Source organism: Haliaeetus albicilla, chromosome 26, assembly GCF_947461875.1.
Source record: "Haliaeetus albicilla chromosome 26, bHalAlb1.1, whole genome shotgun sequence".
In the NCBI taxonomy this organism is placed as follows: domain Eukaryota; kingdom Metazoa; phylum Chordata; class Aves; order Accipitriformes; family Accipitridae; genus Haliaeetus; species Haliaeetus albicilla.
The window spans coordinates 18,265,229-18,283,604 of NC_091508.1; the positions used below are offsets into that span (position 1 = coordinate 18,265,229).

General features: G+C 54.5%; 1 protein-coding gene across 6 annotated transcripts in view; it reads right to left on the reverse strand.

Moving 5' to 3' along the window:
* Positions 1-18,376, reverse strand: part of RALGDS (ral guanine nucleotide dissociation stimulator) — a 63,174-nt gene that overhangs the window by 3,984 nt on the left and 40,814 nt on the right. For all 6 annotated transcript variants that reach the window (XM_069770838.1, XM_069770835.1, XM_069770837.1 and 3 more), the window contains exons 2-12: positions 4,775-4,885; positions 4,024-4,217; positions 3,537-3,611; positions 3,173-3,366; positions 2,652-2,773; positions 2,278-2,493; positions 2,042-2,145; positions 1,594-1,678; positions 818-895; positions 632-718; positions 238-270 (exon numbers count right to left, since the gene is read on the reverse strand). In XM_069770838.1, coding sequence (XP_069626939.1) covers positions 238-270; positions 632-718; positions 818-895; positions 1,594-1,678; positions 2,042-2,145; positions 2,278-2,493; positions 2,652-2,773; positions 3,173-3,366; positions 3,537-3,611; positions 4,024-4,217; positions 4,775-4,885 — 1,299 coding nt within the window. The remainder of the gene's footprint in view (positions 1-237; positions 271-631; positions 719-817; positions 896-1,593; positions 1,679-2,041; positions 2,146-2,277; positions 2,494-2,651; positions 2,774-3,172; positions 3,367-3,536; positions 3,612-4,023; positions 4,218-4,774; positions 4,886-18,376) is intronic.

The following is an 18,376-nucleotide window of genomic DNA, read 5'->3' on the forward strand; positions in this document are numbered from 1 at the left end:
TGCAGCAAATGGAAGCCGTGAGACCAGACCTGTTTGCCAGCCCCAGCCTCCTCCACAAACAGCCCAGCCGCATGCACGGAGGCAGATATGAAGGACCAGAATCCCCTTCCCCCAAAACGAAGAACATGACAGCAAAAAAGGAGAGGGATCAACCCCAAAGTGACTGGCACAGCCCGGGCTTGCACCAAGTCAGCCTCCTTCCACCCTGCTGTGCTGCTGCCAAGGCAAAGCTCTCACCTTCCTTCTCTTCTCAAAGTTGATCAGCCCGCCCTGGAAAAGAAGGAGCCGAATGTCAGCGTGGAGCAGGCAGAAAAAAATTATTCCCGTCCCTCCTTGTCCCAGGCTCACTGCCACTGCCTTGTGGGCATCCCTGCCAAGGGGCAGCGTGAGAGCAGCCCATTTCCATGGGCTGACAGAGGTGGATGCACAGGGTGCAGTGTCAGATATAGGATGCGCAGGGTACAGTGTCCAATATAGGATGCAGAAGGTGCAGTGTCAGATATAGGATGCACAGGGTGCAGTGTCCGGCATAGGACGCATGGGGGACCCACCCTCCATTTATCAGCCCAGGCTCTGGGGTGGTTGTGCTGAGGAAAGAGAAGAAGCAGAGGATCGAGATGGAGGTACATACGTCCAGGAAATCCTTCATGGCGGTGTCGAGCATCACCAGGTCCGTGAGGAAGGTGCCAAGGTAGGGAATGGTGCCCTGCATCACACCCTGTGGGGACAGCGAGGGACAACCAGGGTCAGCAAAGAACGGGGACCAACCCGGGCAGCCGCCGGGGAGGGGGCACGGGGGTGGCTGTGCCAGACTCACCATCTCTCGCTGCTGCTGCTGCCGCTTCTGAGCCCTCTTTGGGTTGATCTCCAAGGTGGCAAATTTGGATGTGCCCTCCTGGATGGGGGGAGAGAGGTGAGGATCAGCCTGGCTGGGAAACTGCACTAATAGACGAGCTAAAATTCAGCCCTGCTTTTATTGGTACAACTTTCCTTGTAGAGGGAAAGAGGGATGAGGGGAAGAGGAGGAAATCAAAGCTGAGCTTTTTTGTGGCTCACAGGGAGGAAAGGCTTAGTGAATAGGAACTGCTGCTCCCATTTCCAGCTCTGTATAAATAGCTCCTCAATGGGATGTTTTGTTCCCTTTTGCATTTTGTGTCCTCTCAGCCCCCGAAACTGGAAGAGCTAGGCTGGGAAGCTGCGGAGAGGCCCCACAGGGAAGGACATTTTTGCTGCAGCCTTTCACAAACCCTACCACCTGAAATCAAGAGCACTTTGCACCGGGCTGCTAAAATGCAGCTTCCTCTGGGGAGAAGCCGTCACCTGGTGCACTGGATCCTATCCCACTGCTTATCTCTGCTTGCTGAATTGCTTTGCAAGCTTCAGGCAATGATGACTTCTGGGTGGAGAAGCAGAAAGCCCAGCCTGGTCCAAAACCCCTGCCCGCTCCCCAGACTCAGCACACCCTGCCTGCACCCACGCCTGCAACCCTGGCACCACTGCCAGGGCTTTAGCCTGGTGGCTGGAACACTGTGGAAACTTCTGCCAGCATCAGCCCGAGCTCCCTGCCAGAAACAGGGTGCCACTTCCCCATACCTTAATGAGAAGTTCCCGGCTCAGCGAGTGGTTGTTCTCATCGGAGAAGATCTCTGAGAGCTCGTGGAAAGTGCGGAAGCTCTCCCTGCTCAGGGAGAAACACAGGGGGGAAAGTCAGCAATGGTGCCGCCCTGGGGTCTCCTCCTTGGGCTCTTTTCTGCTGACCCAAATGACCCCTGCAATGCTCACAGCTCTAGCAGGGCTTTGCTGTTTGGGGGCTATTCCAGGGTGTTTTGCGTGGAAAGGAGGAGGAGGTGATGGTGCTTTTATGTCCTCACCCTCCTTAGGTCCCTGATACCTTATGCTAGTCCCTGGGTTTTGGGCACATTCCAAGAGGCAATGCTGGAGCTGAGAAAATCCCACCTACACATTCAAGGGCCACGGCAACAGCACAAGCTCCCCCCTGAAACCTCCCTGCAGCTGCAGGAGCCCAGAAGACACTGCTTACCGTAGAACCTCGTCCCAGGTCTTCTTCAGCCGGTGAACAGCATTGCACTGCAGAGCCGAGAGGATGGCTCGGAGGGAGGAGAAGTTCTTCAGGATGCGGCACTCCTGGGGGCAGACAAGGAGATGACAAGGGGATTCAGCGTTAAAGAAAGCCCAGGAATCTGCTAGGATTCACCCACCGCAGAACCTCAGCCCCGGGCCGAGGCAGGAGGTGAGCAGGATGGCAGGCTGTCCTACCCGAGCCACTTCGATCCACCGCTCCACCACTTTAGCCCTCTGCTGCGGCTTCAGGGACCGGTCTCCGAGACACGTGGCGATGACACAGTTGGCCACGCTATTGAACTGCAGGACCGTGGCACGGATGGTGGGCGCCAGGTGCTCTTTGCCCTTCTTGTCTCGCTGGGACCAGATGCAGCCCAGGCAGTGGTAAGGCACCACTTTCTTAAAGAGCTCCTGGAAGATAAAAGGGATGGACACGGGTCTCTTTGGGGTCCCGGAGAAGGGAACAGGCCAGGAGGAAAAGATGGATGGGAAGAGACAGGCCTGTGCCCAGAGCAGCAGGTAGCAGGCAGGCAAAGCACCATTGACCTGGCTGTTGAATGAATACTCACAGCATCCATCAGCGTGAACTGTTCTGCCACCATCTCGGGGGAGAAGGAGAGGAAATCTGGCTTCCCGTCCCCAACCCCATTCTCCTCCACCAGCTGGAAGGTGCAGCCGCCATGGTCCACAGCTGTAAGAGACAGCATGAAGCTGAGCACTGCTGTGAGCCAGGGCCCATGCCGACCCACACCAGCCCTCCGCAGGCACCCACATCCCACCTCCTGGGCTCTTAAGTCCCATCTGGCTTCACACCTCGAAAAACGAGGCTCAGATAAAAGGACAGTCATTTTCAACCTGGACACAAGTGTCTGCAGAGGATTAAAGGCAGATTAGCTGCCCACTTAGAAATCCCACTTCTGGTTCAGTTGGATTAGCTTCCCAGTGTACCTCCATGTAAATGCAGACAGGGCTTATGGGGGTTCAGCCACATGGCAAGACCCAAGGTTCTGGAGACCCTCAATGCCAACCAGTAGCACTCTCGCCACCTGGAGCCCCAAACAACCCCCTGCCAGCGGGGAAAGGACCCCACCTTCTGCTTTGGACTCGCTCTGCTCTTGCTGCTGGAACTGGGCCAGCAGGATGCGGGCTCGGCGCTCCAGGTCTGAGCCGGGGATGTTGTGGTGCACGTAGGAGATGAGCTGCTTGAGGCAGGTGAAGTCTGGGGGCTTGCGGAAATCCTCTGAGTACTGGTCCAGCCAGGCGCCCAGGATGGAGGAGATGGTGCTGCAGGGAGAGGAGGAACACAGGCAACCCTGTGTGAGAATCGGGTGCCATGAGAAACCCGTCTGCACCCCAACACACCCCAGGTACCAGGAACAGCGTGGGATGAGAACTGAAAATCTACCAACCAGAGACACCCTTCTCTTGTTCACCCACAGCGCGGTCAGACTTACTTCTTCAGCTCCATCCTCTCGTCCACAGCGTGCCTGGCGTGGTCCCCATTCGCCTGCACGTGGAGTTTGCCATACCTGGTGGGGCACAGCAAGGAGGCAGTGAGCATCCTGGACTCAGCCACCTCTCAGTGCTGCCTCTTGTCCCTCCACATCACCCCCAGCTCTGCCAGGAGGTTGGGATGAACCTCCCACACACTGTCCTGCTCCCTCGACTCTGCCACAGAGGTGCAGAGGGAACTCTGCATTACGGGAAGAGGGAAGCAGCCAGCACTGGCCACTTCGCAGCAGGGTACCAGCTAGAAGGGCTCCAGCTCTCTGGGAAGTTGCGTCCTCCTCGCCCTTCCCCAAAACCTTCATGCTGATGGATCTGGGAGAAGCCCATCAGCCCTCCAAGGCACGGCAGCAGAAGACGCTGGGGCTCTCCCGGCCGAGTGGGCTCAGACACCGGCCACCCCCAGCTGAAATTCGGGGCTCAGGGCTGCCTCACCTGTTAAGCAGCAGGTCCAGCACTTGCTTGGTGGTGGCGAAGGCCCGGTAAGTGCACAGGAAGATGGTGACGTAGGTGGAGTCATTGCCCTTGAAGGCTGAGACCAGGTATTCCACCAGCTTCTCCAAGGTCCCAGCTTTTATCGTCCGCACCTTACACGTCTCATAGAGGTTTAAGGCCGACTCATTCTCAAACTGCCAGGACAGGAGGAAAAGTCAGTGGGTCGAGTGAAGACAGAGATGTTCAAGTGCAATGTGGTCCCAACCAGCTTCACAAGCCACTGTTCGGGTCTAGGCTGGGACCATGGACCCCCTGCAGTGCCTGGGGCTCTCGTGACAGGCCTGGGGAAAGGGAAGCCGGGTGTCCTCAGACACCAAATACCAGCAACCCAGCTGAGGAGCCTTGAGCATTTGGGAAATCCCAGGAAAGGCCTCAAGGTTGCCAAAATCTAGATGCAAATCAGAGTTGCCCTATTTTGCAAAACAGGGCTTCAGATTGTTTTCCCCATGCCCCTTCCCACGGGGCAGCAGCCAGCAGGTTCTCCCATGCCCCAGCTTCCCAGTAAATACATGATTCCCAGACAAAGCTTGGGAGGACCCCCCAGGACAGGAGTGTATGGGGGAGCAAGAAGAGGGCAAGACATGGGCTGGTATCGACCCAGCCAAGCCCTGACATCGGGTCACCGTGTCTCTGGCAAAGGAAACATGTGAAAATACGTTGTGGCAGGAAGCTGGTGGAGCCCCCAGCTTACCCCCAGCCATCGCTGCCCTTTGTTGGCCGTGTGATGGAGCTGCACTTTCCGGAGCGATATGCTGTAGATCACACCATCCTCCAGCTCTTCTCCAATCTCCTGTGTGGAGCTCTGCATGGGAAGACAAGATACACCGTGAGATAAGGAGAGTAAAGCGTGGCAGAGATGCTCTTGTGGGCTTGTACGAGGCATCCTGGCAAGCCAAAGGCAACAGCCGGCAGGCAGCGAGAGTCTCCCTTGCCTGCTCAGAAATGCAAACCAGGCGACGCCAGTCTTTCTGGCCAGCTTAACCCTAGGCCCACCTGAGCCTGCACACAGGCAGAGCCAGGACTTTGGGAAGCTGCTCTCGGTCTGCTCCGTGTCCCCTGGCTCTGCCTCTCAGCCCTTCTGCACACCCAGGCTGTGCCAGCGCCAGGTGCTGGGCAGAGCGGGGACCCCTCGCCGGGCAGCGAGGGGGACGGATGGCAGCACACCCTTGTACCCAACCCCGGCTGCTTCTCCCTCCCCAAGCCTTTGCCGTAAACTGACATTGCCGCCTGGTCTGACTGTAATCTTGGTAATCTGCCCCTGCAGGAACTGAGCACCTTGGCGTACCTTTGGCATTAAATAATAACTGTGAAACCAAGATGCCTGCAAGCTTCAGCAGCACTGACCACGCACACAAGGCAGAAATCCAAGGGGGGAGCTCAAAGCTGGGGGGGAACCCCAGGAAGCAGCACTGCGGTGGGCTCGGGCATAGCTAGGAGAGGTCCCTGCACCCCTGGGGGACAGGCACCTCTGGGCCACAGCCCGACCCAGCTACAAGGCTCACATTTCTGCTCTGGGGGGATGGAGACCACCTAAAATTTGGTGAGGAAAGAGGGGATGCTTCTTGGGGCAGGTCCCCAGGTACATGCCTCCCCCAGCCCCACATGCCAGCGTGGGACGTGGTGGAAGCTCCAGTCCCACAAGGACAATTTGGCTCCCTTCTCCTCCTCCTCCTCCTCCTCTCTCACCACGCTCTGCTGAGTCAGTGCCTCTCCTAAGAGGATTTATCCAGATCCTTTTAAACACCGCAGGGATCTCCCCCTCCCTCCATCCTCCACGCCAAATGGCGGGACATGGTGTAACATGCGGCAAAACCCACTGCTCAGCAGATGGGGAAAATGCCCAGAAGCAATAAGCTGGTTAGCAGGGGGAGGTGACCTCGTGCTGGGGCGCAGGGGCTCGGGGATAAGTCCCCCCTGAATATCACACTGACCAGCCAGGGGCCAGAGCCAGCCCGTGGCTTTCCCTGCAATCTGCCTCTCAGGAGCACAAAAAACCCCGAGCGACAGCAACAACGCAGGGCTCACCGCAGAAGAAGCTGCCGTGGGGCAACCCAGGATGGGGCCCCAGGACGGAGCCCCAGGAGCGATGCTGCTCCCTGCAAAAAAAATCCTCCTCCCAAACAGCTCCTCGTGAATGTGGGAACAGCCATACCCCAGGGCCCCAGCTTCAGACAACGCTGCACATCTCAAGAGACACTGAGCAGAAAGTGCCAAACATGACCGTGAGCTATCAAATGTGCACCTAACGTGCTCTTTAACCACCATCCTTTATCATCACCATCACAGCAGCGGTCACCGCGCTGTTATCACACCCAGCTCAAGTCAAGTGCTTGTTATTAGCAAGGAATCGAGGCAGGGAACCACAGCAAGCTCAAAGAGTAAGGGGAAAGCTTTAAAAAGCCTCTTGTTCATGGCTGTAATGAATGAGGACAGCGAATCCCCCTGGGCAGGTTTACTCGACTTCTTCCTCACTTTCTGCTGAACCTGCTCTTCTCAATTCATGCCAGAGTATGCAGAGGTTTGGTTTGCTGAAGCTCGAGGGGTTGTGAGGCTCCTAACTTTGGCTGTGCTGTGAACATCAGAAGGCTTTCCGGGGATTCACTGGCTTCCAGACCAACCCTGACAGCACTTGCACAAGGCAGGAGACAGACAGACGTCCTTCTGGACATCTGCATCAGTCCCCCTCTTGTTCTATGCTCTGGGATAAATTATGGCATAAATTTATGTTCAAGTATAAAAAGGTCTGAATTTCAAGAATGGAAAAGGCACCCACAAGCACAGCGTGCCCCGCGCCTTCCTAGACAGCGTGACATGAAAATACATCTCCCTCCTTGCCTCAATAAATCTCCTGGGCTGACGATGCTGGCTGCTGGGGGTAGTGCAGATCTGAGCCCAGCTTCTCCCCAGCTTAGCTGGCCCAGGCACAGGCGGGCTGGCAGCCCTGAGCCCCGACGGTTGGCACCACACAGCCCAAACACCGATGGGGGCACAAACAAGCCCCTGAGCCCACCCTGACCCCCCGCTCCTCTGCAGCCCCACGTCACGTCCGCGCTGGGAGCCCCAGCAGCCACCGTGACATTGGCCCCGGTTTGGGGAAGACGAAACCATTTAAACACGTGAGTGAGGGGAAGCTGAGCTGGTACGTAGCTAAAGGCACTGGCAGCCAAGAATGCTGGGCTTCTCCCCCATCACCTCTCCCTCTATCCACCAAAAGCTCACAGGAATGATGTGCTCCTACACCAGGTGAGCCACCCCGACCTCAGGAGAGAGCTGCCGGCACCGCTGAAGCCTTGCATCCGCTCTAGATCAGCCTCTAGATGGTACCTAACTTGAGCCCAAGTCAGCCAAGTTGTTTTTCTTCCTCCTATAGATGCTGTTTCCAACAAAAAGAAAGAAATCTGTGGGAACTCTTCCCAGTTTGTCCACACAGACCATCAGACCCTGGTGCCCACAGCTATGTGCCGTCCCCCAGAAGTGACAGCAGTGGATGCCTCTTGAGCGCGCAAGTCCGCTGCCCAAGGGGCAGTGATAGACAAGGGGGATCACCTCCAACAGTGCTTCGCGTCAGCTCTCCCAGGCTCTCTCCCAGCCTTTATCACCCCTTTATCACCTTTCTGCACCCCACCCTGTAGATCAGCCCTACCCTGTGTATCTTCCAGTTATGCTGACTTTGGGCTGGAGGAAAGCTCTGGGTCCAGCAGGACCAGACCCCTGTACAGTATAACTCAGAAAACAGATTTGGCTGGGCAGTTGTAAACCCCAGACACAAATACCAAGTAAAATCAGATGCTTGCTGAGATGCAATTAAATTAATAAAGAAGTCAAATCATATGGGAGGACAAAATGTCCCAGGATCAATCCATGAATCATTAGCAGCTGCTGTGCAACCACAGTGGAAAGTATTGCCGTAACTGTGCAGGGGTTTTCACTACGCATTTCATGTCATGTGCAGAGGATACACCCAATTTTGATGTGTGTAGAAGCAAATTTCATTTCCTTCCCATATCCAAGGCTGTCAGATTCATTCATTTTTTGTCTTGCTGACTTATGCGATATCCCCCAAAGTTCCCCCTTTGCAAACCACACACGAAGTACGCAGCTTCCCAGCGGTCCTCAGCCAGGCTCATGCCAAGAGCCGGGCGAGCTGCTACACTAGTACATTTTAAAATTTGGCTATTTATATTCTGCGTGAGCTTCCTCTTTCCTACCGCTGCTTCTCCAAGATGCTGATTGTGCATTCTGCACGTGTTGGTTAAAAACCAACGAAGCAAAAAGCAGCAGCAGGATGGAGCCAGTGAAGTCCCACTCCAACTCCTGCACCAAATCCACGTTTCTCCCTTTGCAGATGAGGAGATGTGGGGTGGGAGCAGGGCTGGGAGAGACACGAAACCTTGACCTGTGGCTTATGTACGTGCTGGCCCTCAAGAATGCTGCTATCTTAAGTCTGGTACTCACACCAGGATTTCCATCAAGTCAACCAAAGATGAATGTCTTCAAAATGGTCCCTAAAGAGCTCTGACAGACAAGTGCTGGTAAATATTACTGCAACAGCCATTGCTCCCCATTGCCTGCCCTACAAATCTGCTGGAGTTTCTGCCCCTCATAGCAGAAGGGAATGTGAGTCAGGCCTCAGCCAGCACAACCACAGCCCAGCACCCATGTGCAAACCCTCCTTCATCGGTGCTTCAACCCGAATAACTGAGCACCACACCATGGTAGAGATACAGGATAACAGTCCCTTCCGCTTACTGCATCATGTTGGTAGAAGAGATGCGTCCAACCGGCCCAGACATCACTTTAAATGGCTGCAAGAAGATTAAGCAAAGCTTCCTGTAAAAGCACTAACTCTGAGCATGTTGATGGTTACGGCATTTACACTTTCCACAAAACTCATACAGAAGGGACTCAGCACCCCAGAAAGTGAGATCCAATGCATTTCAAGATGGGCATCAAAAAAAAAAAAAAAGACGACACAGAAAACGAACATTTGACCACGATTTCTCCAGCTCAGTGTGCAATCCTGCTCCTCTCCATACAGCAGGAAAAAGGCCTCTTGATGGAGGGGCACAAGGGAAAACCACATGTTTAACTTAGGGGTATCAGACGCCCAATTCTGCAAAGTTGGAGGCTTTTGCAAAAGCAGCCGTAAGTGAACTCTGCAGGAGTTCATCCCCTGAAATATGAAACTGGAGGTCTGCACCAGATGGCTTGCCTGGTTTTAGAGGCTGCCGCTTCCAACTGCAGATAGCCCCGGGCTGCGTGAGCAACAAGCTCCCCACCGATAGTTCAAAGCATTGGTGACTACACCGGGGAGGAATTCCTGCTCCGTGCAATAAACTCTTCTGCTCTCTGGTGAATGTTCTAGTACACGGCGTGGTGTCGAACCCCACGTCTTCACATGGAGGTTTAATAACGAGCTCTAAGACACAGCCAAGGTTCACGAGCCTGGAGGAAGGGCTGTGGTGTGAGGGACCCTCGCAGGAGCCAGGCAGAGAGCAGCGGGGAATCTGTCTTCATCTCTTCCCGCCAGCTCAAGGGAGGGGAAAATGCAAAAGCCAAACAGCAAAGCAAAATATTGGCTAGGGCTCTGCATTTTGGAAAGTGTTTGAGATCAGTCACAAAGGTGGTTTTAGTAAGACAGGAGCAAAGTACAGGATTAAGTGTGAGCATGACAGCATCCCTGCACGTTACACACAGACAATTAGCCAACAATTACCAGGTCTTAAGAGCTCTGGTCCCACGTGTCCTGGGTTAGCGCGTTGGCCTCCAAAGACACAAAATAATGAACTGTTATTGGAAAAAGGTATTAATTTCAGCACACGTGGAAGAGGCAAAACTGCTTAAAGTGCTTTTACTGATGCTCCGTGGACAACAGCTGGTTTAAAGATCAAGACGTTTGTATTACTCTGTTCCCTTTCAGCTGGGCTACACAAAATGCCTGTCTGTTATACAGACAGGTATAACACAGCACCGACAGTATCTTTGCACCGTGATTTCAAAGGGCCCCTGCTACCACCCACAAGGGAGAAGCAGACACTAACTCTGCCCATGGGAAGCCGGGAACCTGCGCCTGTTGGGAATTAACAGTCTTACTGGCTAACGAGACAAGAAAAGGCAGACCTGAGCCTCAGAGGCATCACCAGGAGTTTCTCATTGAAACTCCGTGTTTGCACAAGTTCGAAAGGACTTGATGAAAGACGGTAAAGCCAGAAACAGAAAGTGGGGATTTGGTCTTTACAATCCCCAGTCCCTTCTCAGAATAATCTCTTCCCACCAGCAACGGGAAACGGGCCTTTCCAGAAACGAAAGAAACTGGCTCCACCGAGGACCGCGTCCTCCACGGTCGACACAAGCCCCGAGTTAATTTTCGTTTCACTCTCAGGAGCAAATCCCAAACTCATGCAATGAACAGCAGCAACTCTGGGGCCTCTGATGCAAACCGAAGCATATGACATTAGGTAAAAGGAAATAGGAAAAAAGCCACCCCCAACTAGTGAAAGGAAAACAACTGCAGTTCCGTGAACCAAAGAAAAAGACCGCAAAAGCAGAAGTACCGGCTGTCCTACACATCCAAAATAAGCGCACACAGCACAACACCCTTCCTCATGGGGACTTCCAGGCAAAAAGCCCTGCGGTGGATGTTCCCCCACAGCTCCGCCGGTCAGGATTGTCCTGTCTGCTCCTCACACTCATCGGCAGTTTCCTTCCCCTGGCCGCACTCAGGAAGGCTACACAGACTACCCAAAGCTGGCGAGGAAGCTGCCGAATATCCCCTGTGTTCGGGGAAACGAAAGGTGCCCCATGCTGGTGCCTGCCTACCCACGGCATGTGCTTTGGATGAGCAGCCCCATCGAGGGCCGGAGCACTCTTGCTCCCAAACACAATCCCAGCGATGACCGTGGTTGGCACTGGGGTACAATGGTTCTCTCCCACCAACGCCAGCCTCGGGCAAGTTGATGTCCCAGTGCCTCCTTTCTCCCCGAGCCGTGTTCCCGTTGCCACCGATGGAGCTTGAGTCCCCCGCCACAGCTCGGGTGCACCCAGCCCCTGCCCTGGGCACTGCTCCCCGCACAGAGATGTTAGGCAGATGGACATGATTCCTTTGGGTTTTCAACACTCTCCGCCTTCCTTCCTGCCGGCTCAGAGCTGCCTCAAACCAGGACCGGTTCCAACAACCCATTAAAACATAATGACAAAGGGGGAAACAGGAAAAGAACAGAAAAAGGGCCAGAAGCTAAACTTAAACCCGCTATGAAAAGGGGGTGTTTTTGCCAGGACACCAAGACAGCAGCGACAGCTGAGAGCCTGTTCTCGCCCCATCAGCTGCTGGGCTCTGCAGCCGGGCTTTCCTGACACTCTTAGCTCTGTTTTCGCTCTGCTTCAGGTGTTTCAGCATGGAAAGCTGCACCCAGTGCCCACAGGGAACAGTCCCAGGGCCGTGCATCCCCCAGCGCCATGCACTCCTAGGGAGCAGGACGGGGCAGAGGGAGGGGGCACATCACCCCATATCTGCCTCTTGTGGGGATTTCAGACCTCCTCCTTCGGGGTCTGGGGCTGCCCAAGACTGACGGCAGGTCTGATCCTATGTCCGTAACCCAGAGGGGTTAGAGACAATATTCAAAGGCAGCCTTCTCCACCCTCACGGTTTAGGAAGATGAGAAAGCAGCGGCTGGTGGATCTGTTACAAAGGCATCTTGTGACTCGCATGCAGTGAGTCAGTGGCTGGAGCGAGGATTAGGAGCTCAGCGCTCGGGTCCAGGAACGAGACAGAGCAGATACACAAGATTCCTCCCCCATTTGCTTTTGTTTTGCTTTTAAAGAAAAGTAAGAGCCTTCCCACACATAGAGACTTTTTCGCTCTTTTTATGGTCTGGAAACCAAGAGTCAAAGATCTGCAAAGATGCTCCGTGTCTACTCCATGCCTCCCAGGTCTCCAAGGGGCGGGATCAGTCCCCCTGATGCAGGTGCTGGGGGATCAGCCTTGCTAGGAGGACTTCCCAGGGAAAAGCAAACTCCATCTGCAACTGGCAGTGCCAGAGGTGCCAGAGATGCCTGCTTAACTCCAAACCCTGGGTTTCTTACGCCCGGGAGTACAGAAGACCACCAGCACCTCTACCTAGACATTTGCACCCTACGTGAAAACCCTACCAAAGCAGGACTTCCCTCCCGTTTCCTACCAGCGGACGCGCTGGGATGGGCTCCCTTCGCAGGCTGCTGAAGGTTAGAAGAAAACTGAGTGCAGCAGGTTTTGCTTCCTCTCTAAGTTGATGGAAAAAAGATCCCGCCGACACAGCAGTTCTAGCTCTTGCTCCACAGTCCTTAGCTTTGTGTTCGTGATCACTTCGGCGTGTGTTGCGGCAGCATCCAGGCTCAGCACCAACGCCTACACAGACTCAGGCTTGCATACAAGGGACGCAGCTGGCCTTCGCTTACAGAGCAACTGCTCCGCTACAAACTTGCCAGAGCCCGGAAGGCAATTACTGGAAGCGAAACCAGAACGACATGACTGGTGAAAACTGGTGTATAAAAAATTAATACATATTGCTCTGTAAGGGTAAATAAAGATTGAGTGTCTCATACTAAGTCATTTCAACTCAGAACAAAAGTCTGTATTTCACCAAGATGGAACAGAGAAATCAGCAAAAAACGTAACAGTTCAAAAATTGATTATGTTTTGTGTGTTTACAGTAGCACCTGTAAGTCACATGCAACATGACAGCTCTATAGTGCCTTGTTCAAATGCGAAGAAAAACGGGTGTCTGTCCCAAAGAGGTTACAGTTCAAGCCTGCCTGACCTAATGTGACTCTGCTGATTCCATGGCTGAAACAGGGCCCTTTTGCACCAAGTGTGTTACTTCTGTGGCAGCAAGAACTGCCATATGCATTTGGAAAGGGATGGTGATTAGGCTGGCATTCGGAGCTGATATACCTTGAAACCGATTGGTATGGTCCCTCCTGAAATGTCACTTATGTCTTAACACGTTAACCAGAACACACAGACTTGTTCGTTGTTGCAACTCCAGGGCAATGCTTGTCCCTTGTGTGTATCAGCATCTGCAAGCTAGTGAGTTCATCTATCCCAAAAGTCAAGTCTTTTTATATTCTCAGAGACACAAAGCCTTGAATAAATATTCTCCTGCTCTCAGCTCGTAGGCCACATGCCAGTCTGGACAGCCAAAAAATTAATGTTAATGAAACATCAGTGGCTCTAAAACCAGCTGCTTTTGTCACCCCCCACCCGATCCCCAGCATGTACCTGACCCGCGGGAACGAAGCTCACACCTGGGCACATACCTGCGGCACGAGCAAGGCATGTGGGAGACGCAGAAAGGGCAACGCGATGACGACGGCTCCAGCAACTGCCAGGCGTAAAACATCAGCCCAGACCCAGGAGGCGGCTTTCAGCAGCTCGTGCCACACTGAACCATCCCACCGGCCCCATGCCAATATTCCTGGGGAGTTTCGCCACGCGCCATTCCCGAGCAGCCTGGATAAGCTGTAAATGGCTGCCTATGCAGCAACCCACCTGCTGTAACTTGCAGAGGGGGAAAAAGAAAGCAGAGAGTCCTAGCTTTCAGTGATTTTGAAGGTGCATAGATTGGGGTGGACAAATTGGAGGCTGTCCAAAAGCCACGGCCCTATCTGGCTGCAGTCTGGCTTACAGTAACTGTGCCGTCACTCTTTGTTTCAGTTTGAACAAGGTTAATTTCAATTTAGCTCAGACACATCCTTAACTTAGATAAGCTGAACCAAAATAAACCCTCGTGAAAGAAATGCGTCCACCCATGTGTTTACACTACCTTACGTCAACCTACCTTCCCTCCCTTAAAGCTGGTGTGATTGAAGCACGGGCAAAGCCAACGAGCCCAGACCTCTCGGGCCCCCCTCCCCAAAATCCCATCGCCCCAGCCTGTGCAGAGGAGGATGCCTGGGGGGCTCCGGATGCCCCCGGCCCACCCTGACCCTGGAGCAGGGCAGGCTCAGGCGCTCTCCCAGCCCGGTTCAATGCCACCACTGTGCTCCCCGGGGCCGGAGAGGGGCTCGCGATGCCGGTGGCACAGGAATGGCCTCGCCGGATGGCTCGCTCTTTGTGTGCGTGTCTGCATCAGGCTGACCCAGTAAACAGCTGAAGCAGAGAAAATGCAGGAACAATCCAGTGCGGGGAGGCAGCGAGGGGCTGCCCGTGAAAGGATGGGAGGAATAAATACGAGCCTTTGTTCTCCGGCCGTGCCCCTCGCGCCCGACTCCCACCCGGCCGGGATGACGTAGGATGCCTCCGTTTGCTGCCGGCGTGCATCCCGAGACGCCCTGCACAGAGGTCCGGGCTGAGTCCCTCTCGTCCCAGCCTCCTCCTGACACCCGCAGCCCCAGCGTGTCCCACCGCATCCCAGCTGCAGGTCTCAAGCCATCCCCTTCGCGCCAGGCTGGGAGAGATCCTCCTCTTGGATAGTCTCCCCTCTACTTGTTCCCCTCCCTGGGGCGCCTGTGGGAAGCTGGAAGGGAGGAGAGCAAGCGCTTTTGCTTTGTAATCAAGAAAATCTCACCTCCGAAGCATTACTTAAATAGGTGTCAACGAGGCAGTAGGTGCTATATAAGCAGGTACAGGGGCAGGAGTCAACAAGCCGACACCTGGGATGGCCTGCAATCAGGATGCTCAGTCAACTGAGTCTGATTTCCATAGCTGAAGCAACTGAGAGCTTAAGTTTAATTGGCACCTTTGGGGAGAAAACAACCGAAAAACAAAAATATAAAAAAAAAATCCAGCTGTCTTCAAGTGCCTGAACATGCACACCAGGAGCCCAAGCAGTGAGGTTTGGACCCGGGCCCTGCCCCGAGAGCTGGGTGTGCCGGATCCTGCGCATCCCAAGGGCGGAGAGCGGCTGCGGTACGAGGAACGCAGGTGTCCAGGCAGGGCATGGGCAGCCGGGGTGGTGGGATGAATTCCCTCCCCGCACCTTTAGCCCTGCCCTTCTAGGTGCGGGTCCTGCCGTGGACCACGTCCAAGCATCAGCCAGAGCGGGACCTGCAGGCAACCGACCCGTCACCGGGTGTTAGCCAAACCCGGGGGGTGGCAGGGAGCGAGCAGGCAGCTTCACGCTGCGTTGCTCCACTTTCCCACAGACCCTGATTCAGCACAGACTTTTGGGACTACGTTTTCTCCCGCCGCTTAAGACACAGCCCTTTTCCAGCGATGGCTGATGACGAAGGCGTATCGGCATCTGCAGCAGCACACCTGCATCTGCTTGGGGACACCGGGCATCGGGATTTCAACCTGGCGCTGGGTCACCACAGGCATTTGCAGGCAAGCGTTCCCTCACGTTCCGTCTGTTTTTTTCATGGCAGGTAAAACACCACACAAGTAAGCCTGTTCCTCCTGGCCACAGCGCTTTGGTGAGCCAGTACAGGCACGCTCCCACCCCGACTCGTCTGTTCCTGCCACCCTGCCCTGTTCATTCCCTGGGATTACCAGCTGCAGGTGAGCATCCCTGCAGCTCGCCCTCCCATTTAACATGATTTTGAGGGGACAAACCCTGGGATACCCAAAAAGCTGATGTGCACAACAACCATGGGGCAGCATCAGTGCAAACAGGGCAGAGGTGCCCACCTTCCTTCCGCGGCTCCTTTCCTTTGACGTTGCCTGGACTAAGACAGGTCAAGGCTCAAACAGCCCCATCCTCCCAGAGCTTAGTTTTGCTAAGGAACATGCTGAAATCCATAGGAATGAGGACTGGGAGAGATGGAGTTGGTGGTATACCCCCCCAACACCCGCCAGAAGCACCTCGGGGAATAAGTGTTTGTTATGACACTGGCGTAAGCCATAGCTACGCTCTGAGTCACCCCCAGCACGCTGCGAGGGAGGGACCAGCCGGGCCTGTCTTAATGCCAGTTCTCACTGTCGCAACCGGGACTGAATCTAGTAAACCACATTGTCTAGAAACCCAGTAATCACAGTGCTGGTCACCAGCAATAGGCACTGCCGCTGTATTGCTCAGCACAGGGATCCGGCCAAGGGGTCCTGACCAGCAGAACCGCAGCTGGGACCAAATATCCATTAAAAAAATATAATCAAAGGAAACAAATAGCAACATTTGGAGAAAAGCTGGGCTGCTTTAAGTTGATAAACCAAACCAAGCATTAGACTTGCTCTGAAAAGTCTGCAGCCATCGTTGGGGTCGCAGCATGGGAGGAATGGGGGTGACTCCACCAGCCCCAGTTCACACCCCCCGCCACGTCCTCCAGCTCACCAGCTCTGCTGCTGCTCCAGTGCATGGAGCCAGACCTCACCCGCAGCAGGCCACCGGCTGAGCCTTTTAGGGAAGTGTCTTTGAACTAAATCCCTGGGGTTTTGGCCTAAACTGGAAGGTGAGGTCCCGAAAGTCCCCACCACATGAAGGTGGGCGCTTCAGCATCCTTGTTCGCTTCCCACAGCTGAGTTTTCACCCTGCCAGTCTTGGGCAACACGCTTCACTTTGCCCAGCTTGGCTAAACAATGGTTTCCTGAAGTTAGTTCCAACTCTAAGAGGCAAACCCAAACCAAACACATCATTTCAGAAATGAAAACGCCGTCTGAGCGGGGAGCCGAGGGCAGGCTCTCAGCTTGCGAGTCTCCATGGTGACCCAACCACTGCAAAGAGCAGGGAAAGGTTGCGTGGTTTTGCTCCATCACATGAAAAGAAGTTCTGGTAAGATGGGTAGCGAGCCCTTTGAAAAGCAGGTTTCCACACAGGCCCTCAGCTCAGCTGCTGTTTGTTAAAGTGTGGTAAGCAGAAAGAAAAGCCGCTCTAAAAGTAATGCCTCAGCATTCCAGATGAAGTTGCCTCCGATGAGTTTCCTCCTCAATCTGCTCTGTTTGCAAGTTAAAACAACTTTTTTTCCTCCCCTGTCAGCTCCGAGGACTCGGCTGGTGCCTGGCAGCTGGAGCCATCTCCATCCTGCCTCCGCCGACACCGCGGCTCGCCAGGCGGCTGTGCCCACCGGCCCCACCGCACGGGCACCCAGCACCCCACGTGCGGAGCAGGAAGATGCCCTTTCCCGTCCCAGCGTGTTTCTGACAGCAGGGCTCATCGAAATACCAACTGTGTGATGAAAACAAACTCGCTGGTGTCAAGCTATGCAAGTGAAACGGGCTACGCATGTGCCTCTGTGTGTGCTTAATCTCCACTGACATTTCGCTGTCACATAACTACTGACCCTCAGGTATGTTAAAGAGAAACTCTCGGCAGTTATCTAATGTAAAAGCGCTGCCCTATAAGAACCTGTACCAACGCAGCCCCAGGAATGCAACCATAAACTTTAGAGATTATTTGCATAACATCACAAAAACAAACCAAACAAAATCAGGTGGAGAGGGACAGAGGTTTTAGGTGCTGCGGAGTTGCCACTTCACTGCACCGAAGGAGACCAGTGTTTGCTCACTGCAGCCCACACAGAGATTTAGGAAAGGACTTACCTGTCGCCTCTGGGAGAGCTGCTCCCAGGTGTTAAGAGAACAAAAGGCCCATCCACAAAATCCCTTCTGCAAACACCAGATTACACATGAGCAAAGCTACTCCTGCACCAGCCCGCGGCACACGCTCAGAGCAGACCTGCCGTGCAGCACCCTCGCACCTCTGTCCCTGCTCCCATCCCCTCCCCGCGTCTCCATACGGATGGCCAACCTGCGAGGCAGAGCCAGGAGGGGCTGCTGTGATGCACGGGTGAGTCCCCACTCAGGGGCAGGAATGAGACGAACCGACAACTGAAGTAGCCGAAAGAGCTCAATTCTTCCCCTGCTGCCAGTTTTCCTAGGCAGGCATGCTCCAGCCAGAGGCTGCGATACAGTTTCAATGCGATGCTTAACATCCCTCCTCGTAAAAGCCCTCACGCCAGCCTCACCTTTCAACCTACAGATGCTTCTCGCTGCAGAATGAAGGTCCCACAGACCCCCACAGCGAACATCACACGTTTTGGACAGGCCATGGATGTTGCCGTTGGGTCTAACCCAGCACCAGGCAGGGGATAAACTATTTAATCTATGAGCCCTACAACTCAACTCTTTCTCCCCAAGGCCCAAGTGATGCTTTGAATCCTGACCCCCCCCATCCAGACCCCACAGGTACCATCTCACCAAAGCAACGCACAAACTCTGACCCACCACGAGCTGCACTGGAGCCCCCCGGGCCCCCCGCCAGCAGCTCGGCCAGCTTTGTATCCAAATCCCGCTCCTTAGCAACGACATTTTTTCCCCCTCTTGCCGAGTCCGTGGGAGATGAAGAAATATTTGAGAACTGAAACAGCCCTGCTGCAAGTATAT